Source organism: Sapajus apella, unplaced genomic scaffold (genome assembly GCF_009761245.1).
Source record: "Sapajus apella isolate SASKATOON/1434 unplaced genomic scaffold, GSC_monkey_1.0 scaffold165, whole genome shotgun sequence".
Classification (NCBI taxonomy): domain Eukaryota; kingdom Metazoa; phylum Chordata; class Mammalia; order Primates; family Cebidae; genus Sapajus; species Sapajus apella.
Window position 1 is genome coordinate 2162044 of NW_022437105.1, and position 19485 is coordinate 2181528.

The window sequence follows — 19485 nt, forward strand, 5'->3', positions numbered from 1 at the left end:
GGGGAGAGATAGCAAGGGGAGAAATGCCAGATGTAGGTGATGGGGAGGAAGGCAGCAAATCACACTGCCACGTGTGTTCCTATGCAACAATTTTGCATGTTCTTCACATTTACCCCAAAACCTAAAATGCAATAAAATAAATAAATGGGGAAAAAAAAAAAGAAAATGAAACCCAACACATGAGAAGTTTTGGACCCAGCGAAAGCAGTGCTGTGAGGGCAGCTTATGGCCCAGGAACCAGGCTTCTCAGTGTTGCTTCTCACTGACCTTCGTCTGATCTGTGCAGTTAGGTCTGCTCATGTTCGCTGAGTTCCTCAGCACCTCACATTTGTGTTACTTCAGAAAGGCATTGTTTCCCACAGATTTGGCCTCTGAACCTTCCTCTGTCATCTCAGCCTCATCAGCTGCAGACTCCAGCAGCACCTCATGTTTTCCCATGCTTCCCATGTCCACTCAGTGGCCAGCATGGCTGGTGGCTTCCACCCAGCCGACCTCGTCTCTTCCTGTCCAAGCTGAGAAGCCCCGCCTGGCTCCTCGGCCCACCCGAGCTTATCTCGTGATTATTCCGCCTTTTCAATTTTATTCTTACAGTCCTGCTGATTCTTATTTTTTTTTTTTTTTAGGTTTCTTTTTGAGACAGGGTCTCGCTCTGTTGCCCAGGATAGAATGCAGTGGTGCGATCATAGCTTAATGCAGACTCAACCTCTGGGCTCAAGCGATCCTCCCACCTTAGCCCCCCAAGTAGCGGGACCACAGGCATGCGCTACTACACCCAAATAATTTTTAAGTTTTTTTTTGTTTTGTTTTGTTTTTTTTGTAGAGCTGGAGTATTGCCATGTTGACCAGGCTGGTATCGAACCCCTGGGCATAAGCCATCCTCCTGCCTTGGCCTTCCAAAGTTTTGGGATTACAGGTGTGAGCCACCATGTCTGGCTCCACTGATTATTTTCTAAACTGATATTCTTATGTTGTTTATGGTTTTTCCTTTGTCCAACCTCTTTTATGATGTTCTGCCACCTGTCAGATGGAGCTCATGCTCTTCACGTGGCGGCAAGGCCTCGGGTTCTAACCCTGCCCTCGTCTTTGGTTGTGTTCCCTGTTTGTGTTCTCCAATGTAATGTAGGCTTCTTGTCCACTCCAGAATTTGCCTGTCTTTCCTCTTACTTTGTCCCTCACCCCCAGACTTACCAGTCCAGGTGATGGGCTATGGCCATAAGAGTGACTCACAGAGGCTCATCTACTCAAAGGTGGAGGCTGCTTTTCTCTGTGTTTCTATTTCATCTTGGAGACCATCCTGCTTTGCCTTAATCACATGTGTTTCTGCAGAGGTCTCTGCAGGTTCTCCAAGGCAGGTCTTCACATTGCTGTCGCCTGGTGCCCATGATCAGTGCCTTCTGTGTAGGCTGTATGGTGTGGAGAGAAGCTTAGGAAAGAGTTGGGTCCTTGCTTCATGAGGCCTGCTTGGGGATCAGCTGCATGGCACGCTCCATCACTGTAGGGCCATGTGGTACAAATAAACTTGTGTATTTGGATATTTACTTATCATTTGACTTCATAAATAAATAAAATGACTGTTTCCACAGAGGATATAATCTATCAAAGAATATGTTAAGTTTTAGCCAGGCTTTTATCCAGAATAAACAGGATCAGTTTGTAAGGCAGTATGTTGGGAACCAGCCCAGCCCTCAACGTGGGTGCCCGTGCCCTGGCTGTGATGAGGGAGTGAGAAAAGAAATGAAGACAAAGACGCAAGAATAGCATTTGACAGCATGGGTCCAGGGGTCCAGTGCACTCTGTCAGGGTGATCTGAATTGGCATGGAGCTCTGGGCTCCAAGCGCTTTCATTAGGTGTATTGCAGGCTGTGAGGAGGGGGTTGAGGAGGAGGACAGCCAGAGGAAGAGCATGTGTCTGCAGCATTCAATAGCAAACATGGTTCTCCTAAGAAATGCTAAGGACACTGAGATTTCACCACCCATTGTCTATCCAGGTGTTTTGGCAAGAGAGGTACGGCGGACAAGGTGCCATAAGGTCTGACCACACACAGTGCATCAAGGGGCTCTTATCTCCCGAGCATTGTGGACACAGAGCAATCAGAATTGCTCCATATTCTGAGAACATAGGCAGAGCCTGTGGCGTTCCAGTGTCTCTGCCCTGTAAGGCCTTCTGGCTTTACCAGCTCCCATCTATGAAGACCCTTCCGAGTCTTATGAGCAGAGGTTGCATTTCCTTCCCAGAGTCTTTTGCATAAGCTCCCTTTACGAGATCCTCATACAAACTCTATGTTGGGAAGAGTTGTGGGACCAAAGCAGTTATTTTTTTCTGCTCTGCAATCATACCACAGTGTTCTGTGGTTATAGGGCACTCTCAGATGGGCTTTACCATAGGCCTCCTGTTACTGCTTGATCTCTGCTTTTATTCTACTACATCATAGTTTGGATATGATCTGTGGCACAAATCTCAGTGTATAAAAAGCAAAGCAAGCTTGTAATCATTTAACTATAAGTAACACAGGTCTGCCCCTGGCCATCTCTTCCCATAGCAGTACCTATATGAAGATATTTCATAAAACTTATCAAAGACTTTTATTATTTACTGAATACTTTTGTGGCATGAGGTGTCTTCAGGACCAGTGGAAGATATGAATATGAGTGAGATTTTCTGACTTCAGAAGCTTATTGATCATGGGAGAGTGAGAAGGCATTAATATTTGTTTTATAAAACAAAGTAGAAGCTACTGCATGTAGTTGATGGAGGTAAATGAAAAATTCCACTTTTTGGAGAAAGTGGGAATATGTGGTAGACAATTGGATGTTTAGAACAGAACTCAGAAGGAATTTTAGGGCTAGCAATACAGATTTGAGAGCTAAAGATACAGATTTTAGAATCATCTGTGTAGTGAAAAATGTTGAAGAATATTGGCAATATAAAATTTAAAGTAGGTTATTAAACATTAATAAATCAAAAAACATTTCTAGGGAGCTAGCTTACACAAAATCCTGATTTCATCATGCGGTCTATAAAATCTTTACTAAAGTTCCCCAGAAATTGTTTGAGATGGGCATTATTCACTTCTCGTTTTGCAGAGAAAACTTGAATCTGCAGAGTCAAATCAGTTGCCAGGGTTTGCTGTCTAGAAAATGTTGAAGTTGGGATCAGAACTCAGGGCAGCCTGTGTCTGTAGGCTGTGCTGATGTTGCAGAGAAGTAGCATGAATGAATGAAATAAATAAAAACAGACAAGGCTATTCGTTGGCAAAAATAGGAAGCTGTGCCCACTTGTGCACAAATGCCAGTCGTCAGGAGAAATACTGTGTCGTATGAGCAGCGATTTGTGAGGGTCTGGGATTGAACATTTTAGAAAGGACTGGGCTAAAGCTCCATTGAGCGCAGTGTCCTAATGTGGCTTCATGGCCAGCTGTGCCGTGTTTTTGCAACTTTTGTAATGTGTTTATTTTGTCAGTGATATTCCTCTCATAGTGTTTCTAGATGAATGTTTAACAAGAAACTTTGGGATATTTGGCCATGTACCAGAATTTTTTCTTATTTTGAATAGTGTTACTGTACTTGTATTTTGCTTTAATTGTTTATTTTCATTTCTTTCCTTTCTTAAGTCAACAGCTCTTTATACCACCTTTGATGAAGTAAGTAATTAAACTTGATGAAGTAAGTAATTAAACTTGTTTCAAGGTAACTTGAAACAAGCAGGACATTGTCTTCTTTTAAAATACAAATTAAAACAAAATGAAAGATCGGCCATAAATCATATGCTTACAGAAGAATGTCCATAGTAATATGAACCAAATAAAAGCTTATAATTGATATTTCAGGGTAATTTTGAGGCCCCATATTACTAATCTAGCTCCTAAAGCTATACAAAGTTCAAAGTTGGAAAGTACTAAGTAATCTAACATGATTAGCTATAATTATTTAGAGGCTTGCATTTTAGATTTAGGGGTACATCTTTTTTGTATGAGAAATATTCCCTAACTACTGTTATGAGTGTATAGTATATACTGATTCATTTAATCTGCATATTGGGGGTGTGAAGAGTAAAAATCACAGTTGAAAATGCCTTTTATCACCCATAAAGCATAGAGGCTTTTGTGCATGTAATCCTGGGTAGCATTCATGTGCACCTAAAGTGTGACAGCCTATAGGAATCCAAGGGAAGGGCCACCTGTAGGGATCTGGATATTCAGTTTTGCCTTTAAGACAACCATTAGATTCCTAAGTGAGTGTGTGGTGGGTAAGTTAAAAATGTGCCTACTTACTAGCAGAGCTTCTTCCATTAGGTGAATAATCTGCTGATATTTTAATATGTAAGACCTTTGGTAACAGGATTTGACTGGATAGTGCAGTCCAGTCTATAGAGAGTCAGGTCTGTGGGATTGATTGGGGTGGTTGGGCAAAGTCCATGGTGAGTTAAGAAGTGACTTAGGAAGTGACTGATGTATATAAAAACAACACACATGTATGCACACACATACACACATGAACACATACCTCCATGCCACATATACAAACAGGCATACACACCCCCACACCACATATGCAGACACATATACTACACACACACACACACACACACACACACACACAGTTGCATATAAACACACAAATGTACACAGCCCCACTCCACCTATGCACATATATATATATATATATATACACACCACACACATACACAGTCACATATACAAACAAACGTGTATATTCAATTAATATATTCTTAAAGACATTCTATTGGTTAAGAAAATATTTCCTGAACACCTGTTTGCTGTATTTTAAAGACTATCCTCATGCCATTTAATTTGCTTGGACCTTAGATAACAAGTTACGCTAAAAGTGCTATATCCATCAACTCTGAAAGTTCTCTGTGTTTATGTATGGGGACCAATTAATCAATGTATTTATTTTTGATATTTTAGATATTGGCAAAACACTTGAATGATGGTGAAATCAATCAGCTTCCTCTTTTCCTTGGAGAGCCTGCTATGGTAAGTATTAGGTATTTTCCAGGGTAATATTCTTTTATTTATGGATGTCATCAGCACTTCTCTAAAATGAAATTAATTTTGACTTCTGGTTTGCTCAAGAAAAATACTTCTGAACCATTCCTGTGCTGTCTCAGCTTCAACCACCAATCAGCTCGTGCTTCCCATGCTGTCACTTCAGCTGGGGTACTCTGCTTTATGCCATTATTTAAATGTCCTTTATAAAGGCCTGATGATTCAGCTACCCTATCCCTAAGCAAAATTTGAATTTGTTTTTTACATGTATTTGTGCCTTGTTAAATGCAACAGGCTGGGCGCAGTGACTCAGGCTTGTAATCCCAGCAATTTGGGAGGCCAAGGTGGGCAGATCACCTGAGGTCAGGAGTTTGAGATTAGAGCCTGGCCAATATAGTGAAACCACATCTCTACTAAAAATACAAAAAAATTAGCTGGGCATGGTGGCGTGTGCCTGTAGTACCAGCTATGTAGGAGGCTGAGGCAGGAGAATCACTTGAACCCAGGAGGCGGAAGTTGCAGTGAGCCCAGATCGCACCACTGCACTCCAGCCTGGGTAATAGAGCGAGACTCCATCTCAAAAAAAAAAACAACAAAAAAACCAACCAGTAGGGAGTAATAAGATTGAGTATTGGATGAAAAGAGAATCACTAATTGTTTAAAGCCATTTATCAACTTTTTTATATTTTATGAGGATATTTCAGTGACTAATTTGAACTGCAATAGGTATTTGTCATTTATTCCTTCAGATTGAGTCAGGTGACCTAGAACCATGCTCCTGTTCTGTGACTTTAGACTCTGTGCTCTGTGGGCATCCGTTTTTACCATCGAAAAATAAGACGATTGAACTAGTTTAATGTTCTTTCCACCTTGAGTCTCTGTGACTCTTCTGTCCATTGGCAATTTGCCTAGGGCAGCAGTTTTCTGACCTCTTTTCCCTACAACCTGTGGGAGAGGCCTTGGACTAGTGTCATAAGAAGCAACAGGCTTCGAAGGTGAAAGAGCAGATAAGAAAGTGCAGGGGCTGTGCTCACACAAGCAAGAGCCATGATTTCTTTTATTGCCTTGGAAAAGCTCACCTGCATATGTTCATACTCAGTTCCCTTCCTTGGAGGAGGGTGAAAACAAGCAAGACTGGAGTTTGGTAAGACTCCAGTACCACCCTCGCAGCTCTGTCTTCCCCACCGCCTCTCCGACTCCCTGGTCTGTCCTGTGGGTGCAGAACAGCTCTCTCCAGCAAGGCCCCACCCAGGGCTTCAAAGGGCTTGATGGATGTATTCTTCCCTTCTGTTCAGCAGCATAAGGCACAGCTCTCTGCTGCGGATACTAATAAAACATTTTCTCTGTTTATTTTCTGAAAGGAATTTCTCTGGGATTTCCTGAACCATCAGGAGGGTCCCCGCTTAAGAGATCATTTAAGCCACGGGGAGATCAACTTACACGAATTTTCAAAAGAAACAACTAATCAGTTGCTTGCATTTTCTGTTGTACTGTTACTCAAATTTGTTGATGAAGGTCTGCTATCAGTTTTTAAGGTAATTTATTGAGAAGAAAATCATTAATTAGATTAACTGTCATTCAGCTATGAAAAAATATGGTTTATTTTTGAAATGTAATGAACTATTAATCATCTTTTAATATATCTGAGTTACAGTATCCTCCATCAGAAAAAAAAAAGGGATTGGATTACATGTATGTTTATATTCTCTATCGCATATCAGTCAGTATTAATCTCAGCTAAAATTAACTCATTTCTTAAAAACACATTTGCTTTTGAATGTAACAGTAGCTAAGTATTGAAAACAAAAGAACAAATTATAAAACAGGATTAACCAAATATTAGGAAATTTTTACAGATTTTTGCCAAATTGATGGGGTAGGATATTTTTGCATCGTCAATAAACTAATTCTTCTATTTCAAAATAAATAATTTGTTAGAACATTTGTTATTGATATTTTAATATTTTCAGATAATACATATGATAGTTATTTTAAAAATTGTTTGAAAGTTCAAACAAAAATTAATAGAAACAGAAAAATTAATGTGAAAAGTAACAGCCCTCAGGAATTCCATCTCCCAGAAATAACTACTGGTTAATAATTAGGTGGCGTTGCTCCACATTTTTTCTATGAGTATACCAACGTGAGTTCATAGGAAGATACATTATGTTTTATAGCTACCGTTTCTCATTAACAGTGTGTTTTTGGCATCTTTGTTCTGCTTTATTCTTTTTGTCAGCTGTTTGTTATTTCATTTTATCAGTATGTTGTAATTTACTTATGCAATCCTTCACTGATGGATGAGTTGTAATATTCCCTGATGTGGAAAATTCCTAATTATGCTGCTTAAATGAACATCTTTGTTCGTTTGGGCACTTATGTAAATACTCTTAAAAAGTAAAATTCGAAGACAAAAGATATCAATACTTTTTTTTTTTAAATGAGACAGGATCTCACTGACGCTTAGGCTTCAGTGCAGTGGTACAGTCATGGCTCATGACAGCCTCAACCTCCTGGGCTCAAGCCATCCTCTTACCTCTGCCACCTGAGCAGCTGGGACCATAGACGCAAGCCACCATATCCAGCCAAGATTTTGTTTTTATTTTCATTTCTTTTTTTGTGTGTTTACTAGATGTTTATAATTCATTCATGAATTGCTATTACTGTGTTTTCTCCTTTTTTTTTCAGTTTTGTATTTCCCATTGGTTCACTAGCCTTATTTGTGTACATATTGCTTCGTTATTTGTCCATAGGTTTTGATTTTTTTTCTCTCTTTGGCTTCTACATTTGGAGTCATTCTGAAAAGAATCTTCACTTTTCAAAATTAAAAATATATGTATACATTGTCTCTAGTACTTCTGTTGTTTATTTTCCTTTTACATCAAAAGATGTAAAAGGAATTTATTTCATCTTGAGAGGTACAGAATCTAGCTTTACTTTAAAAAAAATTAATTGCCAGCAAGTTGTCTCAACACCATTTATTATTCTGTGTCAACCTGTACAAACACAAACAACAATGAGCACCTCGTGGATTGAGTTAGGGATAATTGACATTTTTCACAATGTTGAAGCTTATTCAGGGACTCAGTGTCTCCCCATCTTCATTCCTCAAGTCCTGAGCCTCCTGTCTACGTGGCATCTCCTGCCTCCCAGGTGGCTGCTCAGGCTGGAAGCCTCAGAGTCCCCTTCTCTGTTCATACTCGGACCTTGGAACAAGTCTTAGAAATATGTTCCACAGTCCAGGCGCGGTGACTCAGATCTGTAGTCCCAGCACTTTGGGAGGCCGAGGCAGGTGGAGTTCAAGACCAGCCTGGCCAACATGGTGAAACCCTGTCTCTAATAAAAATACAAAAATTAGCCAGATGTGGTGGCAGGCACCTATAGTCCCAGCTACTCGGGAGGCTGAAGCAGGAGAATTGCTTGAACCCAGGAGGTAGGTGTTGCAGTGAGCCGAGATTGTGCCACTGCACTACAGCCTGAATGACAGAGCAAGACTCAGTCTCAAAAAAAAAAAAAGAAAAAAAAAAATATGATCCACATCTGCTACTCCCTGTCCCTCCTGTGCCACCACCTGGCCATGCCGTCCTATCCCCTACCTGGAATGTCATTGGCACTGACTGGTCTGCCCACCAACTTCTGCGAGCCCTTCACCCTGTCATAACACAGCAGCCAGCATGATCCTTTTACAAATGTCATCCCTCTCCTCAGAAGCCCTTGGGTGGATTCACATCTTGGAACAGAAACCAGGTGCTCTTCAGTGGCATATGTACACTGCGTGTGTGTCTGCCCTGTGGGGGGACGTCACCCATGCAGATACACACATGTGCCTCCCGCATACTGCCCAGCACTCTCCTTGGTGCACTCCAGGTTCTCAGACATCTGAGTGAATGGAAGGCTAGCACATTTCTTCTGTATTTCATATCTAGCTACTTTAGTTGTTTGTTTTATGCTATTAAGAATTGTAGGTAGTTACAGATTTTTTACTTTGTCAACTATCAACTCACTGATTTTGTTTCCCATGGGGTTTAGTTGGCTGACGGATTTTTAAGTTATGTGGTTATATCAGCTGCAAATAATATAATGTTTATGCTTTCAAAAATATGTATATGCTTAGCAATTAAATGTTTATGTGATCTTTTTTAGTTGTATAGATTTTTAGTGTTCAAATGACTTTCCTAGTTAAATTTCCAATTCTTTGGGGTCTTTTTTTTTCTTATTCATTTCCAGTTTTGTGCACAGAGGGTGGGTGTGGCATTCGTGATCTACTATTGTTAATGGCCATCATTTAAAATCATTTTGTTGGCTGTGATTTTTCTGCCATGTCAAACCTATTTTAATGAAGCGTTTGCTTTTCTAGCTGCATAGAATTATTTGAAGAAAGATAATGAGAAATTGGGATTCTAAGTGGCCTGCAGTTCAATAGAAGAAAGCTAAAAACCTAACCAAATATTATAGTAACCACCATTTTCTCTGAACTAGGAAAAAGCAGTAGTGGAATTGTTGATTCATCTTGCAGAAGGCTATAGTTCTCGTTGCCATCCGGTTTCTCAGCTTAAAAAACAGGTATGCCGAATGCAGGGTGCTGGGAGGGGTGTACATGTTTCTGACACCAGCTGTCTCTTGCAGAGATGTTCGGAGGGTGCAGTTTGCCTGCTGACTCAGACTTTGAGTTGGGCAGATCCAGCTTTCTAACCAGCGTGGTGCCTGCTGTGTCCTGACCTGGTTGCTCAGTCCTCAGAGGCTCAAGTTCCATGTCTAGAAGTTGCAAGTAATGCAGTGCTGACTGCACTTAGTGTTTTTAGTGTTACATGCATGAGCACTGGGAAGTGTTTTTGCTGAGTCTCCTGGCAGGCTGTTAACTGCTGTCACCAGTAACACAGAGCTAGGAGCAGTTTTTATTTGTCAGTGGTGAGTAACGTCAGTTTTTCTGCTACACAAGACTAGCTTTTGTTAACTTACTGAAACAACAATTTTTTAAGCATTTCTGCCAGAAGTTTCCAATTTGGAAGTCAGCTGAGGTGCTTTATTCTATATACAGGAGGACATGAGGGCAGTGCGAAGGAATGAAAAAAGAGGTAGTCCCCAGAATATACGCATCATGACAGTCACGCAGGTGAACATTCATAAATGAGATTATTTCTGAAAGGAAGCTATAAAATCAACACATGGCGCCAGGAGAGATTTGCAAAGGCACTTTAAGGAAACGGTGCCTTGAGAAGTCTGAGGCCTCCTTGAGAATGCCTTAAGGAAAGTACTGTCAGCAGTGAAGTCGGGAAAGCAGCCTCCTGGAGGTGTGGGCCTGGAGGCAGAGCATGGGTCTGTGCTGGTTGGATGCCATTCCCTGTTCATGCTGCGGACCCTTTACCAGGGGGATATCATGCTTTCCAAGAACAAGCCCTTACGAAGGTAGAGGTAGACAGGTGGGGAGGAGGGAAGACATAGGAAGGAAGAGGAGCTTCGGGAAGGCATGCTTTGTCTTCCAACCAGAGGTGCCGAGGTGCCAGGCCATCCTCTCCCGTGCCCCACGGTGGCTGTTTTGGGTCCTTACCATTCGCTGTCCCCCTCCTGGCATCTCACTGGTATTCAGGCAGCTTTGCATCCTGGGCTTTGGTTACTCCTGCTGTTGAGACCACCCATGCTCAGTGGTGTCAACAGCCACCATTTGACTTGCTCATACTCTAGTGGGTTAGAAATGGGGGAGCATCTGCCAAGGGATCTGCCTTGTGGCCTTGCCTGGGTGTTGACAGCTGTGGTTCCCTCAGGGCTTTGTGGGGGTCCCATCTGAGAAGGCTGGAAGTTGGCCAGAGGCCTCATGGGGTACCTGCAGGGACATTCCCAAGGTGACAGCTGCTGCACCCTAAGTGTGGCCTGAACTGGAGAGGCACCTGCACCTCTGACATGGCTTTGGATGCCATGCAGCACCTTCACATCTGCTGTGTTCTGTTGGTTACAAGCCAGTTGCTGGGGCTGGTGCAGATTTGGTGGGGACTTCCCTCTCAATGTGAGGTGTCAAAAGAGCCTGTGGACATGGTGGTCACAGCCACCCCAGATGTTTACTCCCTACCATTCCCCTGGTAGTCTCCCCAGCCTCTGAACGTATTGAAGAACTGACACCCACCATCTAGTTTTTACAATGTTTAGAATTTGTCACAATTTTATAGATAGGTATTTTCTAGAGAGGAATGTAACATCCCTAACAATCTAAAAACATCGATTTTCTAGGAAGTTATTGTGAAATCTATAAAAGCAATATAACGTTTCCTCCCAGGTGCTGAGCTGTGAGGAAAGCATCAGGGTTTGGGCTCTGTTGCCTTTCCCCGAAGAACTCACTCAGGAAGCTGTCAGGTGCGTGTCGTCCTGAGGCCTGGCTGACCTTGAGCTTGTCTGTTACTGTTAATTTCAGCAGCATTTCTCCTTTAATGAGGCTGCTGTTAGATAAAGGGGGAAGGAGGAATTTCTGGGCATTGGTGGCTGGTGCAGACTGTGAGGAGCTGGAAGTGATGCTGAATGTGATTTCCTAGCTGGCATGGGGCCCTGGTGGAGACTGAACATGGAACGAGAAGCAGATTTGTGAGTGGACAATGGTGCCCACGAGAAATACAGAGTAGATAGTAAAAAAGATGGGTCTGAAGCTCAAGAGAGAAGTGGGGATGGAGACGTAAATTTTGGAGTCGTACACTACAGTGGACATACTTGCTCAGCAGGAATAATACTCCGCTGATTCATTGTCTTTCGTCATCAGCGTATTTTGCTTTTGGCATTGGCGTCGTTTGTTTCTCCACTGTCTTGTCCTGGTGGCTTTTTCCATTTTATATTTGAGGAGACTAAGAGTCACATTAAGGTTGCTGCTCAGTGAACCATTAAACATTATTATGCATAGGCGCTAATATGGGCATTTTAATTATTGTCACATATCTTTAAATATTTTCTTTTTCAGATTAGAAGATAATTCTGAAACAAATGCCTGCCACTCTTTAATTACAAAAATTATGGATGAACTGTATCACCATATGCCTGAGAATCATTGTGTTTTAAAGGACTTGGATAGTCTTCCTACTGAGATGTGAGTTCCAGAACATCCTGACAACTGTTGAAACATTGATTCAGCCAATTAGCATAGCAAACTTAGCCATTATCGATGTTTTAGATTTTATAAACTTGGTAGTCTTAGAATCCCACTGTTACTGCTCCAAGAGGAATGATGAGATAAGCTTTGACAGTCACGGTGCAAGCTTGGCACATCTGATGAAGCTGTGAATGCCACATTCTGTTCACCACAATTCAGTATATTTAGTTAACACTTGCCACATGTCACGGTTGCCCTTGCAGACCAGTCAGCAATACTCAGCTAGCCCTGGCTCCCAGAAGGTTGCAGCCTTGCAAGTGCAGGTGCAGAGGAGAGTGAGGCGCAACTGAGGATCACGATGCCTGTTGCAAGTCTCGCTCTGTTTGCAGGTGGCCCAGCTCACAGCTGCTCTGTGAGCTCTGCAACACACCCGTCCCCACACTATTCTGCCCCAGGATTGTGCTGGAAGTGCTGGTTGTGCTCCGAAGCATCAGCAAACAGTGCCACCACGTGTCCAGCCAGGTCACTGCCGCCTCAGAACTGAGACACACACAGTGGGTGGAAAGGACTCTGCGGTCTCGCCAGCGGCTGAACTACCTGCGCATGCGGAGTAGGTGCGCGCTCGCTTTCCTGTTTGGGAGGGGCACTGTGGGGCAGGAAGCTGTCACAGATGCAGTTCAGTCCCCACTTTCAGACACACATAGTAGGCCCTCACTGAACCTCATCAACAGGTGTTGATATACTTGGAGTTCACAACTGATAGTGTGAACCCAAAGTATCCGAGACAGCTCTCAATCCATTTAGAAAGTTAACTTTCCCAAGGTTAAGGACAGGCTGTGACAGCCTCAGGCAGTGCTGATGGCATGTGCCTCAGGGAATTTGGGACACAGCTTGCTTTTACACATTTTAGAGAGACATAAAACATCAATCAGTAGGTGTAAAGTGTATATTGGTTTCATCTGGAAAGGTGGGAAACTCAAAGGTGGGTAGACAAGAGACAAATGATTGTATTACTTTGAGTCTAAGAGACAAAGAATTGCATTATTTTGACTCTTTGATTGCCTTTCAGTGAATATAATTTACTGGTGAGGTGGGTAGAGGAATAGTCACACCATAGTGTGGCTCAGTGAAGCTGCATTTTCCATAAACATAGGGCAGAAGAAGCAATCATATATGCATTTGTCTCAGTTGAGCAGAGGGATGACTTTCTGTCCCACACCTGTGAAGATAAACTAGCAATTACATTACCGGAGTGCAATTCAGCAGAACCCTTAGAGTAAAGATGTTGAGGCCCAGGAGGAATTTCCTTGTGGACAAACTGTGAGGGAGGTCTGTAACTTTTTTATCTTTGTAGCCATCTTATTTAGGAATAAAACCGGAGGCAGGTTTCTTGAGGCAGTTCCCAGCTTAACTTTTCTTTAGTTAAGCTTTTCCTTAGCTTGACTTGGCTTAGTGAGTTTGGAGTCCTGAAATTTATTTTCCTGTCACAATGGAAACAAAAGTTCCCACAGCCTGTTTCTGGTCGCAAAAATATTACCAAGCTTCTATATAAGGACCCAAGACACTTATAATATTAAACACTGAGATACATATGAGCTCTTTGGACATTTAAGAAAGATGAATAAAAACAAGTGAAATAACTACTCAGTTTTTGGTGAGGCAGTGAGTGATGGCAGTCCAGGTGGTAGTTGAATCGGGGAACAAATGTTTGCGGAGTGAGACCTCCCCAGGCCTGTGCCCCTTCCAGTTTCTTTTCTCACCGATGTGACAAAACAAAGCTGAATGAAATGTTATTTGAGGATTTGCTGGGCTGATTTTCATAGAAAGTGATAGTGTATACAATTTTAAATATTGTTTGTAATTTGGGCATGTGGAAATGTGGGTTCTATCTACCCAAATGAATATTTGGATTTAAAATATAACAGCAGATTAACTTCCGTATAACCAGCATTATGGTTTCTTCACTTATAGTGTATATTTTAGAATGTGCCACATCCTTAAGAAATGACCATTTTGGACACTTTTCTAGAATTTTTGGGTTGAGTGTATCTGTGGTTTTTAAAGTTTTAAATAGATTCCCCTCCAGAAAAGTGCTTCTCAATTTACACTCTTACTAGCAGTTTATAAGACAAGATCATTCTCTTGTTACCACTCTCCAAAACCAGAATATTTTAAAATGTATCAGCTAGTTTCATGGGAAAAATAAGATCTTACTTTAATTGGAGTTTCTTTAATCTGGTGGCATTCAGCCAGCTTTCATATTGAAGCCATTTGTTTTTCTCTGGTGAGAGTTCCTTTCTGGATGTCAGAGGGCAGGGAGCATGGGGGCGGCTGGGCACAGATTGGGCCTGCCTGGTGCCCCGTGAGCGTGCAGAGCCCCCAGCAGCCCTTCAGATGATGACTGATAGCAAGTAATGTGGACGTGCAGGGCGGCCGGGAGCAAGGGCTATACTGGGCGTTCCCTCTTGCCACGAACCTGGGGGCTGGAAACAGGCATTGGGCTCTAAGGATTAGGAAAATTACTATTTGAGAAGTTGAAGAGGTGTTGATTAGGTGAAACATCTTTTTCCTGACGAAGGTGGAAAACAACCAGTGTTCCTCAAATTTTAATTTACTTTTATCTGTTTTTAGTATCAGACTTCTGTCCCCTGTGCTCAGCCTGGTTCTGTTACTCATTGTGCTGGAATTGGTCAACATTCATGCTGTTTGTGGAAAGAATACGCAGGAGTATCAGCAGTACCTAAAGTAAGTATGTCACACTTCTCTGCAGTAACAGTGTGTCGTGGGGCAGATTGGGAGTGAGCCTGTAGGAGTGAGATTGGGGCAGCGTGAGAGCCCCCATCTCCTTGGTGGCACCACCGCCGTATCAGGCAAGGGTCTGACATCTGGACTGCAAGGAAAATTTCTACCTCCAAATGGCTGAAAACCAATTTTTTTTTTTTTTTTTTTTTTTTTTTTTTTTTTTTCCCAGAGACAGGGTCTTGTTTTGTTGCCCAGACTGGAGTGCAATGGCATAATCATGGCTCACTGCAGCCTCAACCTCCCAGGCTCAAGTGATCCTCCCACCTCAGCCTCCTGAGTAGCTGGCACCACAGCTGTGCCACCATACCTGGCTAATTTTTAATTTTTTTTGTAGAGATGAGGTCTTACTATGTTGACCTCCAGTGATCCTCCCACCTTCACCTTCCAGAGTGCTGGGATTACAAATGTAAAAGCCACAGCACCAGGCCAAAAACCAAATTTGGGTATGTAACTAATAGTTTAAAATTTGGGAAGTTCACTTTTTAGGACCATTCCGATCTAGGAGTCGAAGTGGTGTGACAGTTGTGTGATCCACTTGACATCCAGAGATTCCAAACTGAGGTGGCTTCCAGGTGGAGGTCCCAAAAGTGGTCATCTGGACTTGGGTGCAGCTACAGCTCCAGCCTCCCTCAGCTGCCAGGAGGTTCTGAGTATCTTGGTTTTAAGCCAATGTTTTGCAGGTGCCAGGCAGCTCAATACATGTTTAAATGAATGTGAAAATAAAACTGGGGTATCTTATGGAAAGAAGCATAGGCCCCTGCTGACATACAGCCTGTTACGGCACAGCTCAGTGTTAGGGGACTCCAGCTCAGTGTGCTCCATGCTGGGCACTGCTGGCATTGTGGACTGGTGCAGGGACTGCCCTGCTCATAGTAGGACACGCAGCAGCAGGCCTGCCTCTACCCATGAAGTACCAGTCATGTAGAGTCGTGTCCCACCCTCCATGTGACAGTCAGAAGTGGCCTAGACATTGCCAGATATCCCCTGCAGGTCAGAATACCCCAGTAGCGAACGCTCTTCTAGACAAAGTGGCTTTTCATCATATTATTCTTTTAGCTTCTCTTTAAGTTTGGGTATTTTCAAGATAAAATGTTGGTGAAAACTACCTGGCAAATGTGGAAAAAGTAAAGATGACATTTATCAGTCAGAGCCACCCTGCTGTTAACATTCTGACAAATAATCTTGAAGAAAATTTCTTTAACAGCAACAACTGTCTTAGTGGCATGTGTCTCCTCTGAGCTTACCCCTCCATCACGAAGGACGGAAGCTGGACATGTGAGGAGGGAGAGGGCCAATTGTTCACGCTGGACTTGAGTATGCTTGGATTTTGGTATCCACTGGATGACTGTGTATTGTGTGTTTATTCTGTGTTGTGTGTTTAGGATGTGTTGTGCATTTAGTCTGTGTTGTGTGTCAGTTTGGTGCAGATGACCCCTAAGTTCCTTCCTGGAATTACAGCCATCATGTCCGAGCTGGAGAAAGAATGTTTGAGAACGTGTTTGCGTGGGAACCTGTGCAGGTGTCCAGCAGCGTTTACATTTCAGCATTTTTCTCTTTCCTCTAATTTGTATTCTCTTATTTTTGTTTTATATGGATTTATTTTTCTTGAATCCTCAGACATAAATTAAGTGCAGTTTACTTTAGGAATAACTGCAAGAATTAAGAGAAAATATTTAATTCATTGTTTCATTTTGTAATGGAGTAGATAAAACAATTTTTTCTTACAGGTTTGTAAAGTCGATCTTGCAATACACAGAGAACCTGGTGGCTTACACCAGCTGCGAAAAGAACAAGTGGAATGAAGCTATCCATCTTACACATACAGCTTTGGTGAAAATTTGGACTTTTAGTGAAAAGAAACAAATGTTGATACATTTAGCCAAGAAATCCACAAGTAAAGTCCTCTTATGAAAACACTTACAAGTCAGGATGTGTTTAATTTTAACAGATTTTAATAGCGTGTAAATTGAAAACCCAGAGCTAGGGTGGACTTCAGGGTCTGCTTGACCAGGCTTCAGGTTCTGTTTCTCAGCAGCACCCTGATTTGCCCTTTCCGAGTGATCGGTGTGAGTCTCAGTCTGGCTGCTTTTGTGGTGACCAAATGGCTGCTGTACAGGTATTGATCGACTTACGACCTATGCAACTTACGACCATTTGACTTTACGACCACAATCGCTAGCCACGACTGCTCCGCGTCTGGCAGCGCAAATGTTGCCCAGTTGGGCATACGACAGTGGGGGCCAGCTTCCGGCAGCACTACCATCTCTGCTTGCACCATTTCAACTGTACATATAGCCTACTCAGCTTACAACCAAATCGTGTTACGACCGGTCTGCTGGTCCCAATCATGGTCGTAAGTCGAGCACTAGCTGTAATTTTTGGTTCCATCTCTGCATAATACCCGTCCAGAGGAAGGAGGAGGAGCTGCTTTCACCCAACTGTTACTCAGAAATGCACGGCTCCCCTGTTACTGGCCACGTATCTACTCTTGAGAATTATTGTGGCTGGGACCCTCCCCTGCATTCCCTGGCCAGGCCTCAGGAGACATAGACTCCTGGACCAGCCATCAGGGCAGGGAGGGTGAGGCCCTGGGTCTGAGGAGAGGACTGATAAAATTTAAAGTTCCCAGGTCAGTGCTGGAGACCAACTCCTGAAAGGGGAGGTGGGCAGGCAGGGGTGTTGGCCAGTGTTTGGCAAAAAAAGCAGAAGCCCTTCCCTGTTTTTAGAGGTGGGAGTTTCAGTGCATGGTCTGGGAGAGCTGGGGGAAAGGAGATCAGGGAAGCTGCCATTCACAGGCTCTGCTTGAAGAACCCAAATGTCTCACTCGAGGGTTTCTGCAGCCACTGCAACTCTTGAGAGCGCCTGGGAGTTCCTGCTGTCTGAGTTGGCAGCTGCAGAGCTGGGGCTCTGAAGAAGCCCCTGGATGGCTGTCCTGACCTCATGTCTGCTTGGGCATGGGCCACCCCACCCTCCATGAGTCACTGCTTCTCTTTTTCCACCTTCCAAACCTTAACAGTGTGCAGCTAGCAGCCATCTAAAGATGTACGTTCTGTGGCTGCTTCTGCTGAGGAGACCTGGGGGCCGCATGGGGCGGCAGAGCTGAGCACGTGCTGTCTGTCCCTCTGCCAGCTCAGCTCTAGCCCTTTTTTTCTTTTTTAATTTTATTGCATTTTAGGTTTTGGGGTACATGTGAAGAACATGCAAGATTGTTGCATAGGCACACACGTGGCAGTGTGATCTGCTGCCTTCCTCCCCATCACCCACATCTAGCACTTCTCCCCATGCTATCTGTCCCCAACTCCCCTCCCCCGCTGTCCCTCCCCTATTTCCTCCCAAAAGACCCCAGTGTGTAGTGCTTCCCTCCCTGTGTCCATGTGTTCTCATTGTTCAACACCCTCCTATGAGTGAGAACATGCGGTGTTTGATCTTCTGCTCTTGTGTCAGTTTGCTGAGAATGATGGTTTCCAGGTTCATCCATGTCCCTGCAAAGGACACGAACTCATCGTTTTTGATGGCTGCATAATATTCCATGGTGTATATGTGCCACATTTTCCCTGTCCAGTCTATCATCGATGGGCATTTGGGTTGTTTCCAGGTCTTTGCTATTGTAAACAGTGCTGCAATGAACATTCGTGTGTACGTGTCCTTATAGTAGAACGATTTATAATCCTTTGGCTATATACCCAGTAATGGGATTGCTGGGTCAAATGGAATTTCTATTTCTAGGTCCTTGAGGAATCGCCACACTCTCTTCCACAATGGTTGAACTAATTTACACTCCCACCAACAGTGTAAAAATGTTCCTATTTCTCCAAATCCTCTCTAGCATCTGTTGTCTCTAGATTTTTTAATGATCGCCATTCTAACTGGCGTGAGATGGTGTCTCAATGTAGTTTTGATTTGCATTTCTCTGATGACCAGTGATGATGAGCATTTTTTCATGTTTGTTGGCCTCATGTATGTCTTCCTTTGTAAAGTATCTGTTCATATCCTTTGCCCACTTTTGAATGGGCTTGTTTGTTTTTTTCTTGTAAATCTGTTTTAGTTCTTTGTAAATTCTGGATATCAGCCCTTTGTCAGATGGGTAAACTGCAAAAATTTTTTCCCATTCTATTGGCTGCCGATTCACTCTAATGAGTGTTTCTTTTGCTGTGCAGAAGCTGTGGAGTCTGATTAGGTCCCATTTGTCTATTTTGGCTTTTGTTGTCAATGTTTTTAGTGTTTTGGTCATGAAGTCCTTGCCTACACCTATGTCCTGAATGCTTTTGCCTAGATTTTCTTCTAGGGTTTTTATGGTGTTAGTTCTTATGTTTAAGTCTTTAATCCATCTGGAGTTAATTTTAGTGTAAAGTGTCAGGAAGGGGTCCAGTTTCTGCTTTCTGCACATGGCTAGCGAGTTTTCCCAACACCATTTATTAAACAGGGAATCCTTTCCCCATTGCTTGTTTTTGTCAGGTTTGTCAAAGATCAGATGGTTGTAGATATGTTGTGTTGCCTCCGAGGCATCTGTTATGTTCCATTGGTATACATCTCTGTTTTGGTACCAGTACCATGCTGTTTTGATTACTGTAGCATTGTAGTATAGTTTGAAGTCTGGTAGTGTGATGC

General features: G+C 42.9%; 1 protein-coding gene across 9 annotated transcripts in view; it reads left to right on the forward strand.

Moving 5' to 3' along the window:
* The window catches only part of ERMARD (ER membrane associated RNA degradation), a 32638-nt gene extending 15841 nt beyond the window's left edge, over nt 1-16797 (forward strand). For 3 of the 9 annotated variants that reach the window (XM_032267089.1, XM_032267094.1, XM_032267088.1), the window contains 9 exons: nt 3612-3641; nt 4929-4997; nt 6371-6544; nt 9489-9572; nt 11278-11354; nt 11947-12072; nt 12465-12689; nt 14707-14820; nt 16605-16797. In XM_032267089.1, the coding sequence (XP_032122980.1) occupies nt 3612-3641; nt 4929-4997; nt 6371-6544; nt 9489-9572; nt 11278-11354; nt 11947-12072; nt 12465-12689; nt 14707-14820; nt 16605-16788 (1083 nt within the window). In that variant the 3' untranslated portion in view covers nt 16789-16797. The remainder of the gene's footprint in view (nt 1-3611; nt 3642-4928; nt 4998-6370; nt 6545-9488; nt 9573-11277; nt 11355-11946; nt 12073-12464; nt 12690-14706; nt 14821-16604) is intronic. The other 6 variants (XM_032267097.1, XM_032267095.1, XM_032267096.1 and 3 more) reach the window with 4 other exon arrangements.
* Nucleotides 16798-19485: the final 2688 nt, after the last annotated feature.